Source organism: Dromaius novaehollandiae, chromosome 9, assembly GCF_036370855.1.
Source record: "Dromaius novaehollandiae isolate bDroNov1 chromosome 9, bDroNov1.hap1, whole genome shotgun sequence".
NCBI lineage: Eukaryota > Metazoa > Chordata > Aves > Casuariiformes > Dromaiidae > Dromaius > Dromaius novaehollandiae.
In genome coordinates, this window is record NC_088106.1 from 20,136,047 (window position 1) to 20,156,838 (window position 20,792).

Below are 20,792 nucleotides of genomic sequence, written 5' to 3' on the forward strand. Positions count from 1 at the left end.
TCCGACAGCTTTACAGTAGTAATGCTCCCTCCCTGCTGCTGTGGCTGTGCCCTCACCCCTAGAGATTTCAGAACGAGAACCTGCAGTTAATGAATGTGTTTATTTTCATTTTTGAGCCCACTGAGTTGAAGAGCTGAACAGCGTTACTTAATTTCCTGGAAGCACGGAAGGTTTTGCTATGGTACTACCTGCTCACTGCACTCTCAGTCCCCACACATACTGGCCGGTGAGACACCCCTGCTAAAGTTATATCCCCATCTCTCCCCAGATTAGGTTTTCAGACCTGGAAGCTGCCGAGCTGGCATGCTGCACTATGAACGGCCACCTCCTCATGCTTTTCTCCCCAGTGTAGTGTAGAATGAAGGCACCAAAGCCCAGGGGACAGCAATATGGAGCAAACCTGCCCCACTGCACAAAAAAAATATATATATATATACACATATATATATATATATACACACATATATATAAAAATGAGAAACACAGGCTAAACTATTATGCACACTGACATTATACTATGAAAGGGAGAAATAGATCATGTTGCATATCACCCCAGGAGCTGTGAAGTGATAAACACTATTGAGCAGTAGAGACAAATGAGAACTGGCTCACTCAGTTAAAGGAAACACACTTTTTCCAGATATTTCTGCTTTAGTTTCTGATCTAAGAGCTCGTATCCAGTTGTATAACACAAACTTTACTGTTTCCATCTATCCAATTGATGTACTTAAGCCTTGGTAATACCTGCTCAGTTATACACCCCAGAAACCTGGTACGTTTGGAACTTGAGACCAGTCATTCTCCCATGGTTACTGATTAGCAAAATCATTTGCAATTTTAAATTAGGCTTAACAACATTTACTTCATCATTTCTCTCAAGCACTGAAAATGGCTGTAGTGCACTACAGAACTGTTTGACATGCACAGATAAGGAGAATGGATTTACTTTTTTTTTTTTTTAAATCATCTTTTTTTGCCTCAGCGTGACATATAGATGTCTTTGGAAAAAAAAATAATTGATTTTTATAGTAGTTAGAGCAACACTATACCAAACAGTGCTATAGAAATAGTAGAAAAATACTCAGCTGTCCAAGAAATCTGAATATTTATTTGCTAACATACTATAAATATTCCCTTCTCCATATATCCAAGACTAACAATTCCCACTTGAGTTGCTTATAAGATTAAGAAATGGATCTGTTCAGCTTTATAACTATGGGCAGTTGCATTTCTTAGATTATGAACAGTGACCTGGGCAGAGGCTGCCCAGACAATTGCAGATTTGAAGCTGCAGGGAGTCAGTCTTTCACCTTGGTTTCATTATTACATAAATTGTTTTTCCAAAGTATTAGACATTTTGTGTTCCTTGATGCATTTATTTGTCTAGCCTATAGTTAACCACAATAGTTCGAACTTCACACCATTTTAACAACTTACAAACCTAAAGAATGAAAGTTTCAACAATTTCTATTGGAACTTTTTCCTAGAAATGTCTAAAAATACTTTTTCATTAAGTTTTATCTTTGCCTTTCTGAAGGCAACCCTGTGACCAATGTAGTGTTTCAGGCTGTACCAATATTTGGATGGCAGGCTCTGCTGAGAGAGGTCAAGAGAAGCAGGAGAAGGAGCAGGGGTGGCTTCTGTGCGTCACACAGTGGTCTTAGAGCCATATTCATTATTTTGCTTAGGAACAAATCCTCCTTGAAAATCACATACCCTCAAATGGTCTGATGGAACCATAGTTTTTCCGTGCCAACAATCTTGAAATACAGGAAATGGAAAAAGACAAGATTAACTTAAATAAAGCTAAATGATGGTATCAATAATGGTTTATTGGTTTAGATTTATCAATGTTTTACTCAGAGTGGCCTTGAAATCAAGTTTCTCAGCTTTGTTAACTGCCCCAATTCTATTGTGTAGTCCTCCAGGATTGCACTTGACATTTAAATGGGTACAGAAAGACAGAAAATCAGTAAGCATAAGGCTTAGCGAAAAAGTAATTTAAGAGGACTAATGTGGACATCAGGTTTTATAGGTACGTGCCTTAACATAGTCACACACCAGCAGTTGTATGTTTTATTCTTTCTGCAGCAAAACCTACTTTTGACTCCAATCTGTAAATTCAGATGGTAACACAGAAACATAAACCATTCAGTGTTAGCAAGAGACAGGCAAAGGGCAAAAATATCAGGCTGGGTATTTTCTTTGGCCTTGGTGGTGCAGAGTCACGCGTGTGAAGTTTTGACACCCGACACGCGCACGCTCATGTGGCTCGTCACCGAGTCGCTGAATTTGCCTGAGACCTCAGGTTTCTGAGGCTGCAATGAAGGGAGCCTTCAACTTCCCAAAGCCTCACTGAGTCGCAGTGAAACCTGATAGCAGCCTTTTAGCACGTAATTAGATTGTAAAAATTATTCTGAGAGGTGCAGCCACATTGGCCTCAGACATCAGGTGTGAAAGCTTTGTTTTAGTAACAGATCGCGGTGAACTGACCAAAGCCACAAGCATCCCAGAAAATTCACTCAAGCAAGCACTTTCGGGTACTCATGCAAGCCCTGCAAGCCTCAGATGCTAAAAACATTCCTAAGATCCCCAAAATTATGAGATAGTTTGATTAATGTTTAACTAGAGGGCATTCTCATATGACACTCCAGAAAGCTTATCTAGAAACCATCATTTTACAGCTATTTTGCCTGTCTTTCTAAATAAATAAGCAAACAGTAGTTGAAAGGCTATTGTAATTACAAGATTCAAGAAGCTGCAAGTTTAAAGAAAGACAGTGACATCAGTGATTAGAGTTCTTTGCAGACAAGCTATATATCACAAGAACTACGAGTGTTTTTATTTAACCTTTACATTGGCAGAAATATTTTGAGTGAAAATAAATGCACGGTTCTTTTTGGAAACTCTGCGGATCAGCGTTTCGATAACCATCGAAACAAATTAACTTGTCATACAGACAGCAAAGACAGATGGCTGCATTGTTAGAATCTGCTAGAAAAGGCATTTTATGCCATCCTTATATAAATCGAAAATATGTAAATGTCGCTGGTCATTTTCAAAGAGACAAAGCTTACAGAAAATTTGAGGAGAAAATATGGCATATTGCCATTCCTTTGATATTTCCTGTGGGCTACAGTTTGCTTTGTCTCAAAGATGCTTGGAGTAAAGCAGTATTTTTTCCTAGGGCTTTCGCTGACTTCAGCTCCTAAGGGAGCCCAATGTGCAGCTGTACCAGCCTACAAAATAGACACTTTCCATTCTAGTGAGTGATGACTTGGAGTAACTATATTTGGTTATTGTGCTGTGGGGAAATTATGGTGATTTAAACTATCTTTCTAAAGCCAGGAGACCCTGACTTTGCTCTAATAAAAATTTAGAGTAACTATATTCTTTTTCTACTTTGCATGGATGAAATTAAGATCAGAATGGGGCTCCAAAACTTCACATCACAAAGTTACTCCTGAGAGCAGAAATGAATAAAGTCAGACACTCCATTAAATTTGTAAATACAACTGTTGAAACGGTCATAGTTGCTGTAAGATTTCACAACCCTTTTTGCAAACTGTACCTTCACGGTTTTATATTTTAAAAAAAGAGATAGTGTTCAGTAGCGTAGTAGCATTTAAGAAACAATACACATCCTGAGAACCAACAATTCCTCCCCATATGGGGAGGGGAAACAACATGGAAATAAACCCTCAGCCTTTAATTACTCAAAGGATAATGTTAAACAATCATGATAAAATCACTGCATTAACGTAAGATCACATTACTCATGTTGGGCACAAGGAGCAAAGGAAGATACGAACAAGCGTAGTCATAAGCTCATTAAAAAGCCATATTGCCAGCGTCATCCTTGCATCACTCAGACCGGGACAGCGAGGAGACAGCCAGCTCCCCTGTCACACCGGATACCGTCCCACTCCCACTACTCAACTTCTGGCAGTAGCGGCTGCTAACTATGAGACGTCTGAAGTGAACAAAACAACTGCCAGGTGCTGTCAGGAAAAGCCAAGGGTGGAAGGGACAGCACAGCTCTGGTTGCCCATCCTGCCGTGGAGGTGCACTCCCTCCTCCAGTGCTTTGCCCATGGGGGCTGCATCCTCGTGAGCTGGTTATACATTAAAAAAAGCCACTGTCTGGCTGAGCAGTTACTCCACCTTCCTAGGGCAAACAGTTATATCCTGCACCTCCTCAGGCTTAGACAGATGAACTGTTTTTTTTGTTTTTTTTCTTCCTTTTATACCCAGCAGCCACTTGCTCAGATTGTTTTTTCCCCCCACAATCTCTCCTGGGGCCAGTTATCTTTTTCACTTCTGTTTGCAGGACACTAGATACGAATTTTATGGGCAGGTTGCAGTGCAGTCCCAAACCAGGTATTTCCTCTAACTTGCTCCTGGACCGTCCGAGTTGGCACTTCACATGTCAAAGTAGGCTTGGCCCCGCGATAGAAGACAGGAGAGAGGAGCATAGGGCAGACCCGAGACATAAAGCCCTTATAAACTTCGTCTGCAGACAAGATTTACATCCTAGCAGTTGAACCAGGACAGCGCAGAGCACAGTGAGCTCTGCAGGGTTTCCCTGCCAGCCCAAATGAGCACAGAGGTGTTTAGCCTGTGCTAAGGTGCACGGCACCAAACCCAGCCTGCGAGCGACCCTGGGCTAGCTAGTCCGCAGCTGACGAGATTTATGTAGCGTAGGGGAGTGACAGCGATGGAGTGGTTTGTGCCTGCTGAATTTTGTTCTGCCACCGCTGCAGCATTTTGCTACTTGCATGGCCGTAATCCACCTATTGCCACTGAGAGATTAGAACGGAACAAGCCGTGTGAAAAAGCGTCCTTTAGCCAGCAAAATCATGAATTCAAATGTTGGAAAATGGCAGATTCACTGTTCTCCTGCTTCTTCCCAACTCTGTGCCTTTTTGCAGTCTTCCTGCTCAGTGAATAAGCCAGAGAGTCACTATGCTGCATAAATGTGGGCACGCAAGGAGATAGAATTAAAGTTGCATAAGCCATCTCTGTGCAGTCCTGATTTTCAAGTCTTGTGCCTTCTTTCCTTTCTTTTAAAATAGATATTGAAATGTATTTGAGAGGATTGTACATGATGTAAATATTTAGATATTATTGGAAAAAGATAAGCACCTCCTGCAGCACTTACCCTTAGGTGCTGATCACAGGCTTTTACAGCACAGAACACAAGACTGTGGCTCTCACTTCATTTACAAGAGTAACTGTATTAGTTAGGTGCATGGGACAGCTATTATCCCATGAGAACATACTGCCAGTGGAGGAACGTAGTGGATTTTCACTTCAACCTCTTCCAAAAGAGGAAACTGGAAGAACTCATGCTTCATGGGAGAAAAGGCACCTAGCATCTCAGAGCTGTTTCTCTTCCCAAGGGCTGCTGGCAGCTCCTGGCCATTGTAGCACAGTGCCAGAAGCTGCTGCTTTTGTGGCAGGATGAGCCCAGCCTTCAACCATTTGTGCTGAGCTAGTATTTTGTCATAGAAGGGCACTGAAAAAGGACAGGTTTTCTTTTTAATAAAAAAATATTTTTTAATTCAATGAAAAGCTAAATAATGTTTCGTAGGGCAGAAAAAAATGATACAGATAATCAAGAGAGACATTAGTGCTTCCTAAAACAGACAGAAAAAGAGTTTGACAATCTCTTACCTTGGAAAATACTGTGAAGCCGAAATAGGCATCACACTACAATATATATTTAGGAAAAAATTATTTATTTTTAAATGGGAGGAATCTTGAATTACTATTGATAGCAGATACCTCTGAGAGGGTTTTTCTTTGTTACCTACATTGTGCTTTTTTTAAGCTAGGGAATATTAAAAAGCCAGTATGCCAAGGTTGGTTAATACAGGCTGGAACAGAGCAGTAAGGCAAATGGAGGCAATAATATGTTTACTTGTTTGTCATTAAGCTGTTTGCTCGCATCAGTACTGTGAAACAACCTGAAATTGCTCTACTGTGTTCACACCCTGGAACAGCCACTGTTCTGCTTTTAGCACTTCCCCGAGGCCACTGCTCCATCTGTCAGTGGGTATGATGTATTGTGTGTATACTGCATTGTATCTTTAGATGCTTTTTAAACAAATTATTTCCTAACAAGTAGTATTCTCAGTTTCCAGACGGGGAAACTGAGGTGCCTGCACAGCTTCTGTACAGTCAGAGTCAGGAGTAGAGTTCAGGTCCTGAAACAGTTTTTCTTGAGAATTTACTCCGTACGTCTCTTACCAGGCCCCAGAATTATCATGCAATATAGGCCAAAACCTGCTGTCATGTGAGCAAGTAGGATTTCTACACTGGAAACCAAATGGCCCCCAAAGTAGACGTTAGCCTCTGGCAGGAGACTTGTGCATGACTATCCCAGTATGTAAGCCTGGAATCTGGGGGGGGGGGGGAAGCTTTTTGTGTTATGCAGTGCTATTTAATGTTTTTGTTTTCTCCTCCAAAATAAACAAACAAAAAGGCAATCCCCCTCTCTACAGTCCTGCGTGGTTTCCACATAGTAGCTCAGCATGAGAGGAGGGTAGACATACTTTGGAAGTGAAAAGATGGTTGTGGGGAAAAGACAACGCTGTGAGCTGCTGTCAAGGAGAGGTACATGGGAAAAGACTGACACTTAACAAGCGTAGGTTCTATTTAAATTAAACTAAAATACATGAACCTGCATCTGATCTCGGGGAAGAAAGTCAGAATTAAATTGAGGCTAGCTGATACTGACCTGGCCTTGGCCTTTTCTTCATAACCTGTGCAGTATATCCCTCCTTCAGACTACGAATTCCCCTTTAGTGTTGTTCTGATGGAGGTCTCAGTGGTAACCATTAGAAGTTCATCAACCAATACCAGTCAGTGACATACTTAATACATTTTGTATTAAGCAAGGAGAAAGTAGAGATTTTTCAGATTGGTCTTCTCTCTAACGGAGTGCCTCAGACCAGAGAGCCTTGCAGTGAATTTCCTGGAACGCAGCAGTAGTGCAGAGCATGTTAGGGGGAAAATGTAGAATTAATTTATGACTAGGCAGTCAGCTAGTCCAGTGTCCTGCTCAAAGGAGGGCTAACCGCAAAGCAAATAGCATAAGGAAAGCAAAATAAGTGAATTCTTCAGTGTCCTTCCCTTGTGCAAAACTGTTTTTGTGCAAAAGTTGCCTATAAATTACAATTGCAAAAATCCACAGACAGGAAAACGCTAAGAGACTGCACTGACAAGACAGTGTAATCAATACCAATGGAATTTGGACCTTCAAGTGTATTTGAAAACTAGATTCAGTACTGCTGTAGGCATTATATAATAAGTTCACTGGGTTCTGAAAATAAAATAGATGAAGGAAACAGAGTATGACTTTAAATAATGGATATTTCTGCACACAGTATTATTTCTTCTACTCAGGCTTTAGAGAATTATGTGCCATCTACAACACATGAAACAGAGCTGGTAGCTTGGGGCTGGCGTACTTTTAGGATGGTAGATGATGCCACTTTTAAAAGCAGTGTGTAACACAGGCAAGATATGTGCCATTATAGCAGCAGGTAGGTAGCAAATGACAGAACAAGGTTTACCAGAAAATAGAGCATTTGGCTAGTATATATGTGCACAGACACAACTGCACCCATGTGAGTTTTTCTGCAAAGCACTTGGATTGAATCCGGTGCAAAAATCAGCCCTTGCCGTCCTGACATATGAGCTTGGAAACAAAGTTCCTCAGTCGCAGCCCTTTCTTCAGGGCAGTAGTGAGCATGCTGGAGAGGACGAAAACCTAGCAGTATACATTCGATCACTCTTAAGTGCACACACCTCAGTGTACCTGCGTGCTCATAAACACGTAGCACCAGGGACGTCTGTGAACTTCAAAGCGTGTGTGCGGGGGTGTTAAATAAAAATCAAGAGCATAATTTTCTAATGCTTTGTATTAATCACCTATTGCCTGGATGATAACACTTACAATCCCAGTGGAAAGTAAGAGAGATTTTTGTCTGTGTAATTAATTGCAACATGTTCAGGACATTATGTAACTATAGCACTGTATTGCTAGAGGGTATTTTTAATACTTTATAGCTTTGACATTTCTGTAACTACCTCTTAAAAGTAAATGCAGATGACAGAGGCAAATTCTGATGGTTGACATTGTCAGAGAAATATTTTTCTTTAAATTGTAAAAATGGTGGAAAATATGTTTTTGTGGTCCTATAAAGATGCATTAAACCATTAAACCTTTTTAAAGGGCAAAAAGCTTCCTTTTTGTATTGGGGGGGGTTTGGTTTTTGGTTCATAACGGGAGGTCTGGCTGGATCTTTCTGTCTGCTGTGCTGGCTGTTACTGCAGATGGTCATAATCTGTACATATGGTATGTGCATATATAAACTGAAGTCACTGTTGTCTTGGGGTGAAAGCAGGCATGCAACATGAGCTGGGGTGCCTAACAACAATACTGGCAAAGGCAGTAAGTAGTTCAGAGCATTTTACTTTTCTAAGAATATTTTACATGGAATTAGGGAAAGCAGCATTCACTGCTGGGTGAAGAAGAAAAAAATGACTCCTCTCTTAGAGGGTAAAGTCTGGATCTGCAATTAATTTGGGATCAAGCTTTGGCTTCAGCTCAGCCCTCAATATGTACCAGGTCTGAGTTTAAATCAAGACAACAGCAAACTCTCACCAACTTCTCATGAGATTTCTGCAACAGCCAGAAGATGACAGTCGGCCCAGTTCGAGTTGCTGCTTTTAACTCAGAACTAAAGCTGGAGGAGGGACGTTGTTTCTGAAAGTGAGAACGCGGCCTTTCAGTTACTTGAAAAAGAAGATTCTTCAGAAGTGAAATGGTTTTGAGATCTTAACTCTCTGTTTAAGCTAATCTCAGTACTGTTAAGTGGGTGCTCAAATAGATAACGATTAGATAAGGGGCAAAAGATCTTGTCCTAGTTAAAAGCAACTTTCCAATGAATTGCATGCAAGTTTACTAGATAGTTAACTGTTCTGCCACCTCTGCAGCTCTATCGCCTGGTCAGTACTGCTGAAAACTTCTGCTTGCAGGTTTGGTCATGAACCAGCATTTAAAACAAACAAACAAACACACACACATAAATTCAAACTCTTAGTCAAATAATAAAATAAAATAATCCCAAGTGGAATTATTTAGCTAGTTTTAGTTTCCCTTTTCCTTCTTTCTCCAATAAATGAAAAAAGCTAGTTTGTGCTATACAGTGTCCATTAGATTATACCTCTAAGCACAACAGGCGAGTTGTGCAAAGGGGGATTATCTCCAAGTTTGTAATACTAGTCTTACTGAAAAAGAAGAGCAATCTGGCAATGATTGCTCAGAAGAAGATACCTTTTGATTTCAAATTGAGAATTTAAGCTTCATTTTCATGAGAACACATAAGTACATGTTCATCCCATTTTATTCCAGTCCTATTCAGCTTCAACACTGAATGCACACCCCTCCCTTAGGTGTGAGCCCAGGAGCCTTGCTGAATCAGGCCTTCGACTCAGAGGCTAAGAAAAATACTACAATATTTCTGCAACGCAGAGAAAATTCCAGAAGCAACTAAAAATGCATACACATACAAACACATGCACTTACAAAGCATATAGCAACAAGCGTCTGAGAAGAGACATTCATTGGAATAACAAGATGTGAAGACTTTACCCAATACATGATCAAATGCATTTTTAAGATTTCCTCCATCTTTACTCATCTCTTTTGCATTACAGTTTAGTGGAAACATTTGGCCATTCATCAGACAAGTTAATTGTCAGAGCAGATGAAGTCACAACTCTTATTTCTGTCCCTTTTTTCTCCTTACTTATTCTCCCTTTGCTAGCCTTTCTACAGCACCAGTATTAGGAAAAGGTTTCACAGTTTCAGCTGCAAAAATAGGAACTTATATTGACTTTAACATGGTTGCTACTGCTCTGGTATGATTTTCTAAGCTACTGTTTCTTTTCTTATTGCAGGTTTGTTTTGTGAACTTAGATGCAAACAGAGATGACTGCAGTGACGAGCAAGTGAAACAGGTAACAGTTTAGGTCTCAATAACATGCACAATAGGTATATTCAAGCACACCTGCATTTTCTGATACACGAAGCCAGATCTAAGTTTTATGGATTATAGGGCAGGACAAATCAAAGCCAGCACTAGATTTTAACTCTTACAGAAAACAACGAATTAGGAATTTGAATTTATCTAAACACCAATTCATAAATTATAACTTTTTTTTATTCCTAGCCCAGGCATGCTTACCAGAATATTGCAGTCTGTGAATTCATGGTGTTTATCCTGCGAGTAGACTTCTTGCTTAGTCTTAGTTTCACTGGAGATGTGAACATGGATGTATCATATATCCAACTATCTAATTTAGCATAGTACTACATTAAAAAAAAAAAGCTCTGAGGTCTTTCCTTCCTACTACCAAAAAGCCCTTGAGAGTCTTCCACTCATTTAGGCCTTACTCAGCTGACTGGTCTTAAGGAGTCAAGCTCCAGGTGGTTTGATTGTGTGGTCAGGAGAAGAGAAAACAGAGCTAAAGATGTGCTTCACCTGTTTAACTGAAAGTTTGAAGAGATAGAAAAGGGGATTTTTTTTTTTAAATGTACAAACAGTAAAACAAATTACATCATACAGTATTTAAAATCCATACCATTCCAAAAAATCCTCAAACCTGAGGAGGAAGTCGTATTTTAAATGTATGGCCCAACTTTGGTTTTGAGCTTACACCTTTTATCAGTTCCCTTTCCATCCTCCTGGCTTGGCGCCTACAGCTGGCGTGTAGCTGCCAGCAGCAATATACGGTACGTGAGCAAAGGTGGGATCTCCTGGCAGTACTCAGGGAGTTCCTCGGTCAAACATCCAGGTTAATTTGCTGGGACCATTCTTAATTCGTGGGAGGACAGCCAGTGTTGGGACCTGGTTGCCTCCTGGAAGTTATTAATTAGCAGGAACTGCTTTTACATGCTATTTTCTACATCCTGGATCTGTGAAAATTCAGGTATCAAAAATAATTACAGCCTTTTGCGGCAAATGATTTTTCCGTTGAATCAGAGGGTCAAGTGTGCAGAATGGACTGAAAGGTTTAACTTTACTGAATCCACAGAAGCACGGGGTGGTTTTCTAGCAAGAAATGGTTTTATTGCTTACAGTGCTACACTATTTTTTATTGAGGATCAAAAGCTCAAGCAAGTTGTGAGGACTGAGGAAACATCAAAGGTTTCTTACTCGTAGGTTAGCGCTAAATATCTGTGTAAAAGCCAAGTTAAACTAACTTTATGCAGCTCCTCTTTATAAAACCTGGAAATTCGATTACTCCCTGACACGCACAAATCACCTCTGAAAACAGCCGGGTGCTTTTGGACGGCCAGCCCCGCCGTGGCGGTGCGCCGGGTGTTCGCCCGCTCCGCACAGCCGCGCGCTCGTCTGCCGCGGCAGAGCCCCTCCGCGGCGCCCGCCGGCCGGTGGCCCGGGGCGAGGGTGAGCCGCGCCGCTCGGCCGCCGTTCAGAAACGTCGCTTCTGGTGCAGAGTCAGCCCACTCGCTGGGCACGACTAGAGGATGATATTTTTCCTTTGGTTTTCAGTGTACAGAATAAAGTGCTGAGGGTTGGCCCAGGTGCGGTGTGCTCTTCCCCCCCTCTAAGGGGAAAGCTGCCCCATCACAATTTTTATCCATAATACACTACTTTGGGGGGGTGTATATCAGCTGTGAGCAAGGTCAGTTTTATACAGCACACTGATGCGGTGAAAGCATCTCCTAAAAGGAATTTAAGTATTTTAGCATAGCCATTGCTCGTATGAAATACATAACTTTTCAGTGATAAGTATTGTTATTCTCTCTTAGGCTTTTACATTACCTGTTGGACCTTGGAAAGGGTTAAATTGTTTTTTAAGTGTTAAAGAATTGTCTTTCTAGACTTCTTTTGTATTCCGAACAAAAGGGAAGGGAGTGAAGTAAAAGATACACAAAATGTCATGATTTCCTACCTAAGAAATCTGATAAAATGTGGCAATTTAGGCAGTAGAAAATAGAGATAAGTAGAGAAATGTGTATGATAACAGAAAGGTTATAATTTAAAAAAAGAAAAGGATGAGAAGTTTTTTGTGCTATACTAAAATGTCAGATTGAATTGAAGCACTGAATTTAGTTATGTCAAATATAAATACTTAGCCTCAGCTGAAGATCAGTCTCCTGAAAAGTGAATTGTTCCCCAAAATTGAATTAGATTTGCAAAGCCAGAAAGTTTTATTGTATCTAATTTAATTCACTCTGAGGAAAAATAACAGTACTGCAAGCTTATCATTTTGAAGATGAAAAGGAAAAAGTGAACTATCACTGAATTGCGCAGTAGCTAAAGCACAGGGTTGGGTGTGAGAGGTCTGCATGCCCTTAATGGCTTTGCCATTTGATGTGCTGTGTTCATGTATAAAAGGCAGGTGGTGTTTAGTCCCTCTGTAAGGGGTCATCCTTGATTCCCTGTTCATGCAGCAGGAATGAAAAGAATTGGCAGAAAAGAATTAGGAGCGTTCTCAGAGTAGGTATTGTCCTTTTGTTCTGCCTTTTTACACTGTTGAGCACAGACATGTCCTGGCACATGACTGGGAACTCCTAGCAGTATCGCAATGCAAATATCCTATATATATATATATATATCCTATATATGTTGTTACTGTTGTCATCTTTGGCTCTAGCAAATGCATAGCAGATAGAGAGTTGTTGTATCATTGCAAATGAAAGGTCATGAAAGCGTCCAGCGGAGCATCTGAGAAATGGATATTCCATCTGTGCATTAAGTAATTTTTTTATTATTCCAAGTTTAGTATTGCATTAATTTGATCAGCAATTTCTAGCCAGTTCTCCCTTCAGTTTCTTGCTTATCATATGCCCAGAGGAAAACTAAAAGATTTGCCCCATTCTATCATACTTACTGAATCTTTTCTGCCGTAGAAAACAACATACGTAGTATACATAGTGTTCCCAGTCTCTTAGGAGCTCCTACTAGGCAAGCCAAGCGTATTGATGCATAAAGACAATCAAGCTGTTTAGAACATGGCACCTTAAGGGATGACAGATTGTCCTACTGGAGCATTATGCAGCAGTTTGTACTGTCACTGTGGTCATTGTCTCATAGTTCAAAAGAAAGAATGTGTATTTTAATGCTGCCAGGTTTTGATGGACTCAAGTAGTAAGTTCAAGCTTTTTGAAGTAATGCCTGTAACTATTTTATTGTAATATTTGTGAATACAACTGTGCAACTCTGAGATCATTACCTGAGAGCAAAACCTATCTTTCATACTGCAGAGATTGATCAGCATCTCTCCAAATCTCCCCAAACTTATCAGCTCTATGAACGTACAACCACCAAAGGAAAATGAAATAGTCCTGCTGAGTGGATTAACATCAGGAAATCTTCAGGCTGATTATGAAGTTCCCCAGGTAGGAACCATACACTTAGCTGTAAGATCACATCACCAGTGTGAAGGAAGAAATTTGCAAACTGATAAAAGGGAAGCCGACAGCAAAGACCGTATACCAGTTTAAGAACTGGGTGGGTGTTTGCAAACACAAAAAATTAGTCTAGCCGTCTATGAAAGGTCTAAATTGAGTGGGGGAGGAACAAAGATAGGAGAGAGATTCTCCTGTGGACATCTGGGTGGCAGCTGATCCTGCTTTAAGCCATATTATCAGTTGCTCCTCCAGGGAAGGCAGGCATTGATGGCATGGATGATTCATAAGCCCACATTTCAAGACTAGCAGGAGTCAGAAGGGCAGCACAGATGGGGCAGAAGGAAAAATGTAATACTTTTTATATGCACAGGGCTGGATCAGGGCACAGCTCCTACAGACTCTCTTTAAGCAAAGTCTTGCTACTTCCCACTTTCATTTCCAATCCATCTTCTCCCACGCGAGCACCTCAGAAAAGAACTGATGATACGACTTGAAGATCCTGGAGGCTACCTTAAGCCCGAATGTGCCAATGGAAAATACCAAGATGTATTAACTGTATCAGAACTGATACCTCATTTAGCTTCTGTGCAACTTAAAATGTAATTAATAATTAAAATTTAACATTTAAAGGAGTTAAAGGCAGATTTGTCATGCAAACCCCTTCACTCCTGTTACTGCCTATGAAATGTTCCATACCTGTGATTTGTAGGCCAGGAATTCCTGCTACTGGAATCAGACAGAGAAAGGAAATAAATTAAACCATTTGCTTAGAGGCATTTTAATACACAAGTTCCAGAAGCTTAACTACTTAGAGCCAAAAGCTTTCTCTTTTTCTACACTTTTATCATACATTATGCCTTTCTGTTCATGTCTGTGTAAAGAAGATAGAATGGATATTTCTTAGTATTTTAGGCCTGATTCTGATCTTACTTATCCAGACATGAGTTAGCAACAACTTCATTAAAACTGTGGAGTTGTTCTGAAGTAAAAAGCTGAGACATTCTCAGCAAGCTTTAAAACACGAACAGGTATCTCCAGTTCCATCTGCTGCAGAAAACAGCAGAAAACAACTTTCCACCGAAATTAACTTGTGCACATACATCTTCATGAAATAGGCCCCATAACAGCTGTACAGCAAAGTTCATTGAATTTTATGTTATACCAATGTGCTGCTCTTTAAAGAGAGAAATTGCCTGGTTATTGAGCTTCCTTGCCACTCAAGACTAATGGCTGAATTTAGAAAGATTTAAAAAAATAACACACAAACCTGTGGTGGGAGTAGTGAGATCCCCGAGAGAGGCCAGGAAGCCGCTGTGGTGCACACAGGGCTGCTCCAAGGCCCAAACGAACAAGTAGTTGCCCCCATCTCTGAAAGACCATGGCCGTTCTGGCTGGCAGTCTTCACAAAGGGGCGAACGGGATGCGAAGGAGAACTAACCCAAATTTCCCTCTTGCACAGTAGGTGCAGCTTCTGCGTAGAGGCTGGGTCAGGTTTACGGGCTCGTGCTGTGTTTATCCGTATCTTGTTTGGCTTGCCAGAGAATTTCATTTGTCACGCATGTCCATCTTTCTGCAGAGGTTTGGGGGGTTGGTTTTTTGGTTTTTTTTTTTTTTTTTCCCCTGCTGGCCATTTTCACAAGTACAGCCCTGCAAACTGTGGACTGAGGAAACTGCAGTTTCACTCAAGACTACATCTGTTTATTTAGTAACATTTTTCACAGCACAGTGTATGCTCAAGTCCAATTCAGCAACATCTCCTTAGCAGCTAGTTCAAAAATCTGTCTTTTGTGCTTTACTTCTAACAGACTAATGTATCTGGTTTTCTGTTCAGAGATGATTTATAGTTGGAAAGGAAGCGCGAGCTAATAAAACATGTTATTCCAACATAATACTCATCCCACTCTATTATTATGAGATGTGCCTTGCATTCCCACCCAAAGGCAAAGATCTGGGCTGGGGTTACATTATGGCAGGTACTGTGCAAACGCACAGCATGTTTGGAACTTATTTCTGCACGGCTTAAAATGCAGCACCTTGGTCGAGAGTGGGTTCCACTGAAAGCTGGCTCCCTCCTGCGGGTCTCGAGTTGAAGCACAAGACGGCAAGCTGCGGAGGTTGGCTTTGCTTCAGCGCACATCCACAAATGTAGTTACATGCGGAGATATTGACTTAGCTCTGTGGTTGTATAAACATTCAAAGGCTTTAATATCAGTGCAACGAGGGTAAGAATTCCTCTCTCTCAGTTTCTGTCCAGCTTTCTGCTTTATTGTACCACTTCTCTGGCCAAGGCATTTTTGATGTAAATGCACAGCACACCACGCAGTGGAGCCCCAGTTTCAATTGGGGGTTACACTTGTCTGAAATAATGGGGCTTTGCACAAATACAGGAATTTTAAAATACAGTATTTTAAAATGGTCTGTAAGAACAGCTAAAGGTGACCTGTTCTTAACAACCTCAACAGCCACTATTTACAAGGCTGCCTTCAAACAAGCGTTGCGGCGGAGATTATCCCAAAGAGGAACTTAGGCCCACAAACTGTTCCCTCAATACACAGGTAACACCGGATGGTGTAAGGGCCTTAATAACGGCATCTCGGATAGCTAAACATGACATAGCTAAAGGCAAATGTCATTTAAACAAGTTGATTAAAACCAAACAACTTGATAACTTTAACAAAATAAAGATGCCCTTGTGATACAACAGAGTCCTCTACTAAAGTGCTGTATACCAGAAGATGTCATTCCAAATGGTCTTATTTCAGCATATATGTAACTGCACGCTGCGTTACAAACAGCTAAAGGACAAATTGTATTGCATCTTTGCAACAGAACATTCCTGAGGTATTTATAGAGAGGGAGGCTTAAAATAAGTTTTATTTTTTAATTAAATAACTCTCTGAGATTCTTTGCCCCTCCAGTGTCCTTGGCTGGCAGATGTCTGCTTGGTTCAGTGTGCACGGGGGGACAGGAAAAACAGCACAAGCTGCATCATCTTCGAAATAAACAAGTTTCTGATTGGACTTGAGCTTGTTCAGGAGAGACAGCTGCAGATAGAAGCTAACGTCTTAAAGCCCGAGGATGATACAAACTGTTCAGTGTCCTCAATAGAAGAAGATTTCCTCACGGCATCTGAGCACCTCGAAGATGAAAATGAGGCTGACGAATATAAAGCTGGTAAAAGCAATGAGACTGAGCATAATTCTGCTATTGTTCATACTGCAAAACAGCCATGGCAGTGCTCACATAAATTGCACTTGATGTTAATGCATGCATATATTTAATTGTAATTTAGAAAATGTATAATCATTCATATTTTTAAATTGTTGTTCAAAGACAAGGATACATGGCTGTGCAGTAGTTTTACAGAGATACACAGTTATGCAGCCATTTTCTTTTCAAAGTTACAGCATGCTTTGCAAAGACTAATGTCTCATTTTTCTTCTGATAGGTCATGAAAAATTAAACGTTTCCGAACTTTCTTCAGATCTCAAAAAAAATAAAGGAAAGGGATTTGAAAATCCCCACTACAGAAAAGCCAGGTTGCCACTTATTCTTGATGGCAACTGCATTAATAAAGATAACACAAGAGTCTCTGAAGGTCTGAATGTTGTGGCCGAGGATAGCAACTTACAACTCGAAGATAAGTCAGCCCAGGAAATACTCTGGCAGAAGGAATTAGATGGAAGAGCTACTTCATCCCTCAGTACTAATAATTTGACTGGCAAGGTTGGAAATTCTTGCTCAGTGCATGTGTTAGAAGATGCATCTGTAACTGAGATGGCTAAAGAGGAGCTGGGGCCTCTGTATGACCCAACAGCAAAACACGACAGTAAGACAGATGTGGAAAATTGTGCAAATATTAGGAAAGCTGATCCTCCCTTGCAAACTGAACAAGCGACAACAGGTCAGTACGCCACAAATTTAGCAGAATCTGTTCTCCAAGATGCATTTATTAGACTGTCACAGTCTCAACCCACTTTTACTGACGAGGCTGCTGTTAGCATCTCCATAGGAAGCTCCTGTAAGACAGAAGATACAACTGCTTCCCGATCGTGGAATGAACTTCCCAAGATCGTCATAGTGCAAAGTCCAGATAGCTGTGAGAGCGTATCAGAATGGCCAGGATCTGCGTTCCCGAATCTGTGCCACTGGACTGAATCAGAGGGTTCTGCGGAAGTTTCGGATTACTTTGAGGAGGAACATTCGAACGGGCACACCCAGAGCGCACTGGAAGTGGCTCTGGCTTGTGCAGCCACGGTTATTGGAACCATTTCAAGTCCCCAAGCTGCAGAGAAATTCAGAAGAGATCAAGAAGCCGCAGACTCTAAAAGCAGAGCAGTTGATAATGAAGTGCTACAGACAGCGTCTTCACAGCTACTTGATGACTGTGCTGGCACAGAATATTCATTTCCATCTGCTCTGTGTGGCATGACTCAAGTAGCAAGTGCTGTAGCAGTCTGTGGTCTGGGGGAAACAAAGGAAGATAAGTACCCTGCAACTTCAAGTGGACTCCTGTCTGCTGCTCAGACTTCTGCAGCTATTACTCTTCATTGTAGCATAGCTGTAGGAAGCAGCATGGAGAAGTTGAATGATAGCATTGCAGAGACACTTCTCAAAGAGGCATCAGTGATTTTGACAAAGCCCAATACATACAAAAATGTAGGGCATTTTATGGAGTCCATGAATGGAAGAATCATTGAAACAGCAGCAAGGCCACGGATTCCACACTCTGATGAAGTAATCAGGGATGAACTTGCACAAAACTTATCCAACATTATTTTACGACATTCTGTTGAAGAGGTTAGGAAGAAGAGACAGCTATACCCCCGTTCGGAAAACAGCTCAAGTACACAAGACATTTTCATGGAGACTGCAAATGAGTTGCTTTTTAACGTGATATATTTCACTTGCAAGAAGATGAATGACATAAGACATGCTGATGAGTGTTCTCCTCTCTTTTCTGAGGGCACAAAAGCAGAGAGAGTAACAACAGCAGAAGGATGGCCAACACAGGCAACGCCACATGAAACACCACGCAGACCCCTTGATCACTCTGCTAGTAAGCCATTGCATACCTCTTACAGTGCAAGTGCTAGCAATGATCTCGGAAATGTCACAAGCACTAGGAAAAGTAATATGAGAGATGTATATAGCAGGGAAAGTGTCCCACTGCATTCAGGACCAACAAGTAGAGTTACTGGGCATAATGCACTTGTTGCAAAAACATCTCCCAAGAAGAGATATTTGAAAAGAACCACACGAGACTGTTACAAATCACCAAATCAGAGTAACAATCAAAAGAAGAAAGACTACAGATCATTTTCGGACAGAGGAAATGCCTTTACAGACAATGAATGCAAGCACGGTGTCCAAGAACGACTGTCTTCTGATTCCACTGTAAATGCAGAAAACCAGGCCAAGCATAAGTGTGATGCTGTGCTAAATAATGAAGTCCAAGTTAGCTTGTCTTTATTAGGAAGCCATGCCTTGCTTCCTTCTCAGCCTGTGCTACAGGTAAAACATTCAAGGGACAAATATTGTATAACAGATTTTGCAGAAGAATTGGCAGAAACAGTGGTCTCTATGGCAACAGAAATAGCTGCCATTTGTCTTGAAAACTCAAATGGAAAGCAGCCCTGGTTCTGTGCATGGAAAAGAGGCAATGAATATCTGGTCACCCAGAGTTTATCATGCCGAACCATAAAAAGGAAAAAGGAAACCCAGACTAATGGTTCAGTTGTTCGGAAGCACAGGGCACCTAGACTTAGTGAGATCAAAAGGAAAACAGATGAGCATCCTGAGCTAAAAGAAAGACTGATGAATCGGGTAGTGGATGAATCTATAAACCTTGAGGACGCACCAGATTCTGTCAGTATCTTTGCAAATGAAGTGGCTGCCAAGATTATGAACCTCACTGAACTCTCTGTGGTTGATAGCATCTGGCAAGGTCCAAACCATCCCAGGAACAGGCTGCACTGTGAAAGATGGAGCCGAGGCAAGGCATCGAGCTGCGAGAGCATACCAGAGGAAGATGCGGATTCCAAAGGCTCTCTCCATACCCTGGGCCTGATGAACGCTTTTGGACAGCCTGTGAGCCAGACGAGTTCTGTCTCTAAGCAGTCGAGCTGTGAAAGCATTACAGATGAATTTTCAAGATTTATGGTGAACCAGATGGAAAACGAAGGAAGAGGCTTTGATTTGTTACTGGATTACTATGCAGGGAAGAATGCAAACAACATCTTAACTTCTGCTTTGCAACAGGTGGCCAAGAAGAATGGTCATCTTAATGTAAAACCAAGTTGCCCATCTAAACAGTCCAGCACAGAAAGCATAACAGAAGAATTTTATAGGTATATGCTAAGAGAAATAGAAAAGGAAAACAAAGATAACGCATCTTCCCCTCGGAATTCAAAGGACTGGTGTGGCAGTTTGCTACCACCCTCTCTACGAACACCTTTCTGTTTTAGACAATCCTCCATGCCTGACAGCAGGTCATCAGGCTCTAGACTAACAGTAAATACCCCAGTTAAAGCAAACTCATTAGATGGCTTTGCCCGTCATCACCAGGACTCCTTAAGTGTACAGCCAGTCAGTACCGTGGCTTCTTCAGGTCTTTGCAAGTCTGACTCCTGCCTGTACCAGCGATGCAAGACTGACCAGATAACAGACATGCTGATTCATGAGACATGGGCAAACTCTATTGAATCGCTAATGCGCAAAAACAAAATTATAGCAGATGAGGCAGAGGTTGCAGAGGCAGATCAGCTTCGCAGTGATTCTCCACTACACGTGGAACAATATGCAAACAGACTGGCTGCAAATATTGTTGAAAGTGGTAAAAATTTCATTGTTGTCCAGCAGGATTCTTTTGATTATACAAGCCGAGAACATGTGCTGGAAAGCAAGCATCGCCAGAGTGCGACTCAGATTCAATCAAAACCCAAAGGGGAGAAAGTTAGTTTGGATGAGAAAAAAGGGCTTATTAAGAGCCCTGGATCCCTCCCTGCAAGTCAGCACAGGGAAGTGCCGTTAATTCAGATAGAAACTGATCAACGAGATGAGCCAGAAGAGTCCTTACCTTCATGTGGGCCTTCTGAAAAGGAGCATCTAAGCAAAGAAGAGCCTCCAGAAGCATATGCTGGGAAGCACGTGGTTTCCAGTTCCCTACTAAATAGGTAAGTGACAAAAAAACCCAAATCAGCACATTGCTTTAGTGTGTGTTTGTTTTAACTTCCCGGTAAAAATGACTTTGATGAAGGAAGAAGATAAGGAGATACCCTGATTATTTCTCAAAAAGTGGTTAAGTTCTCACTACAGGTTCCTAATGGCATAAAATCACT

General features: G+C 41.2%; 1 protein-coding gene across 3 annotated transcripts in view; it reads left to right on the forward strand.

Annotated features, from left to right (window-relative positions):
* SPHKAP (SPHK1 interactor, AKAP domain containing) overlaps positions 1–20,792 on the forward strand; it is a 79,000-nt gene that overhangs the window by 44,190 nt on the left and 14,018 nt on the right. For all 3 annotated transcript variants that reach the window (XM_064516879.1, XM_064516881.1, XM_064516880.1), the window contains exons 4-7: positions 9,972–10,031; positions 13,306–13,440; positions 16,371–16,626; positions 16,901–20,627. In XM_064516879.1, coding sequence (XP_064372949.1) covers positions 9,972–10,031; positions 13,306–13,440; positions 16,371–16,626; positions 16,901–20,627 — 4,178 coding nt within the window. The remainder of the gene's footprint in view (positions 1–9,971; positions 10,032–13,305; positions 13,441–16,370; positions 16,627–16,900; positions 20,628–20,792) is intronic.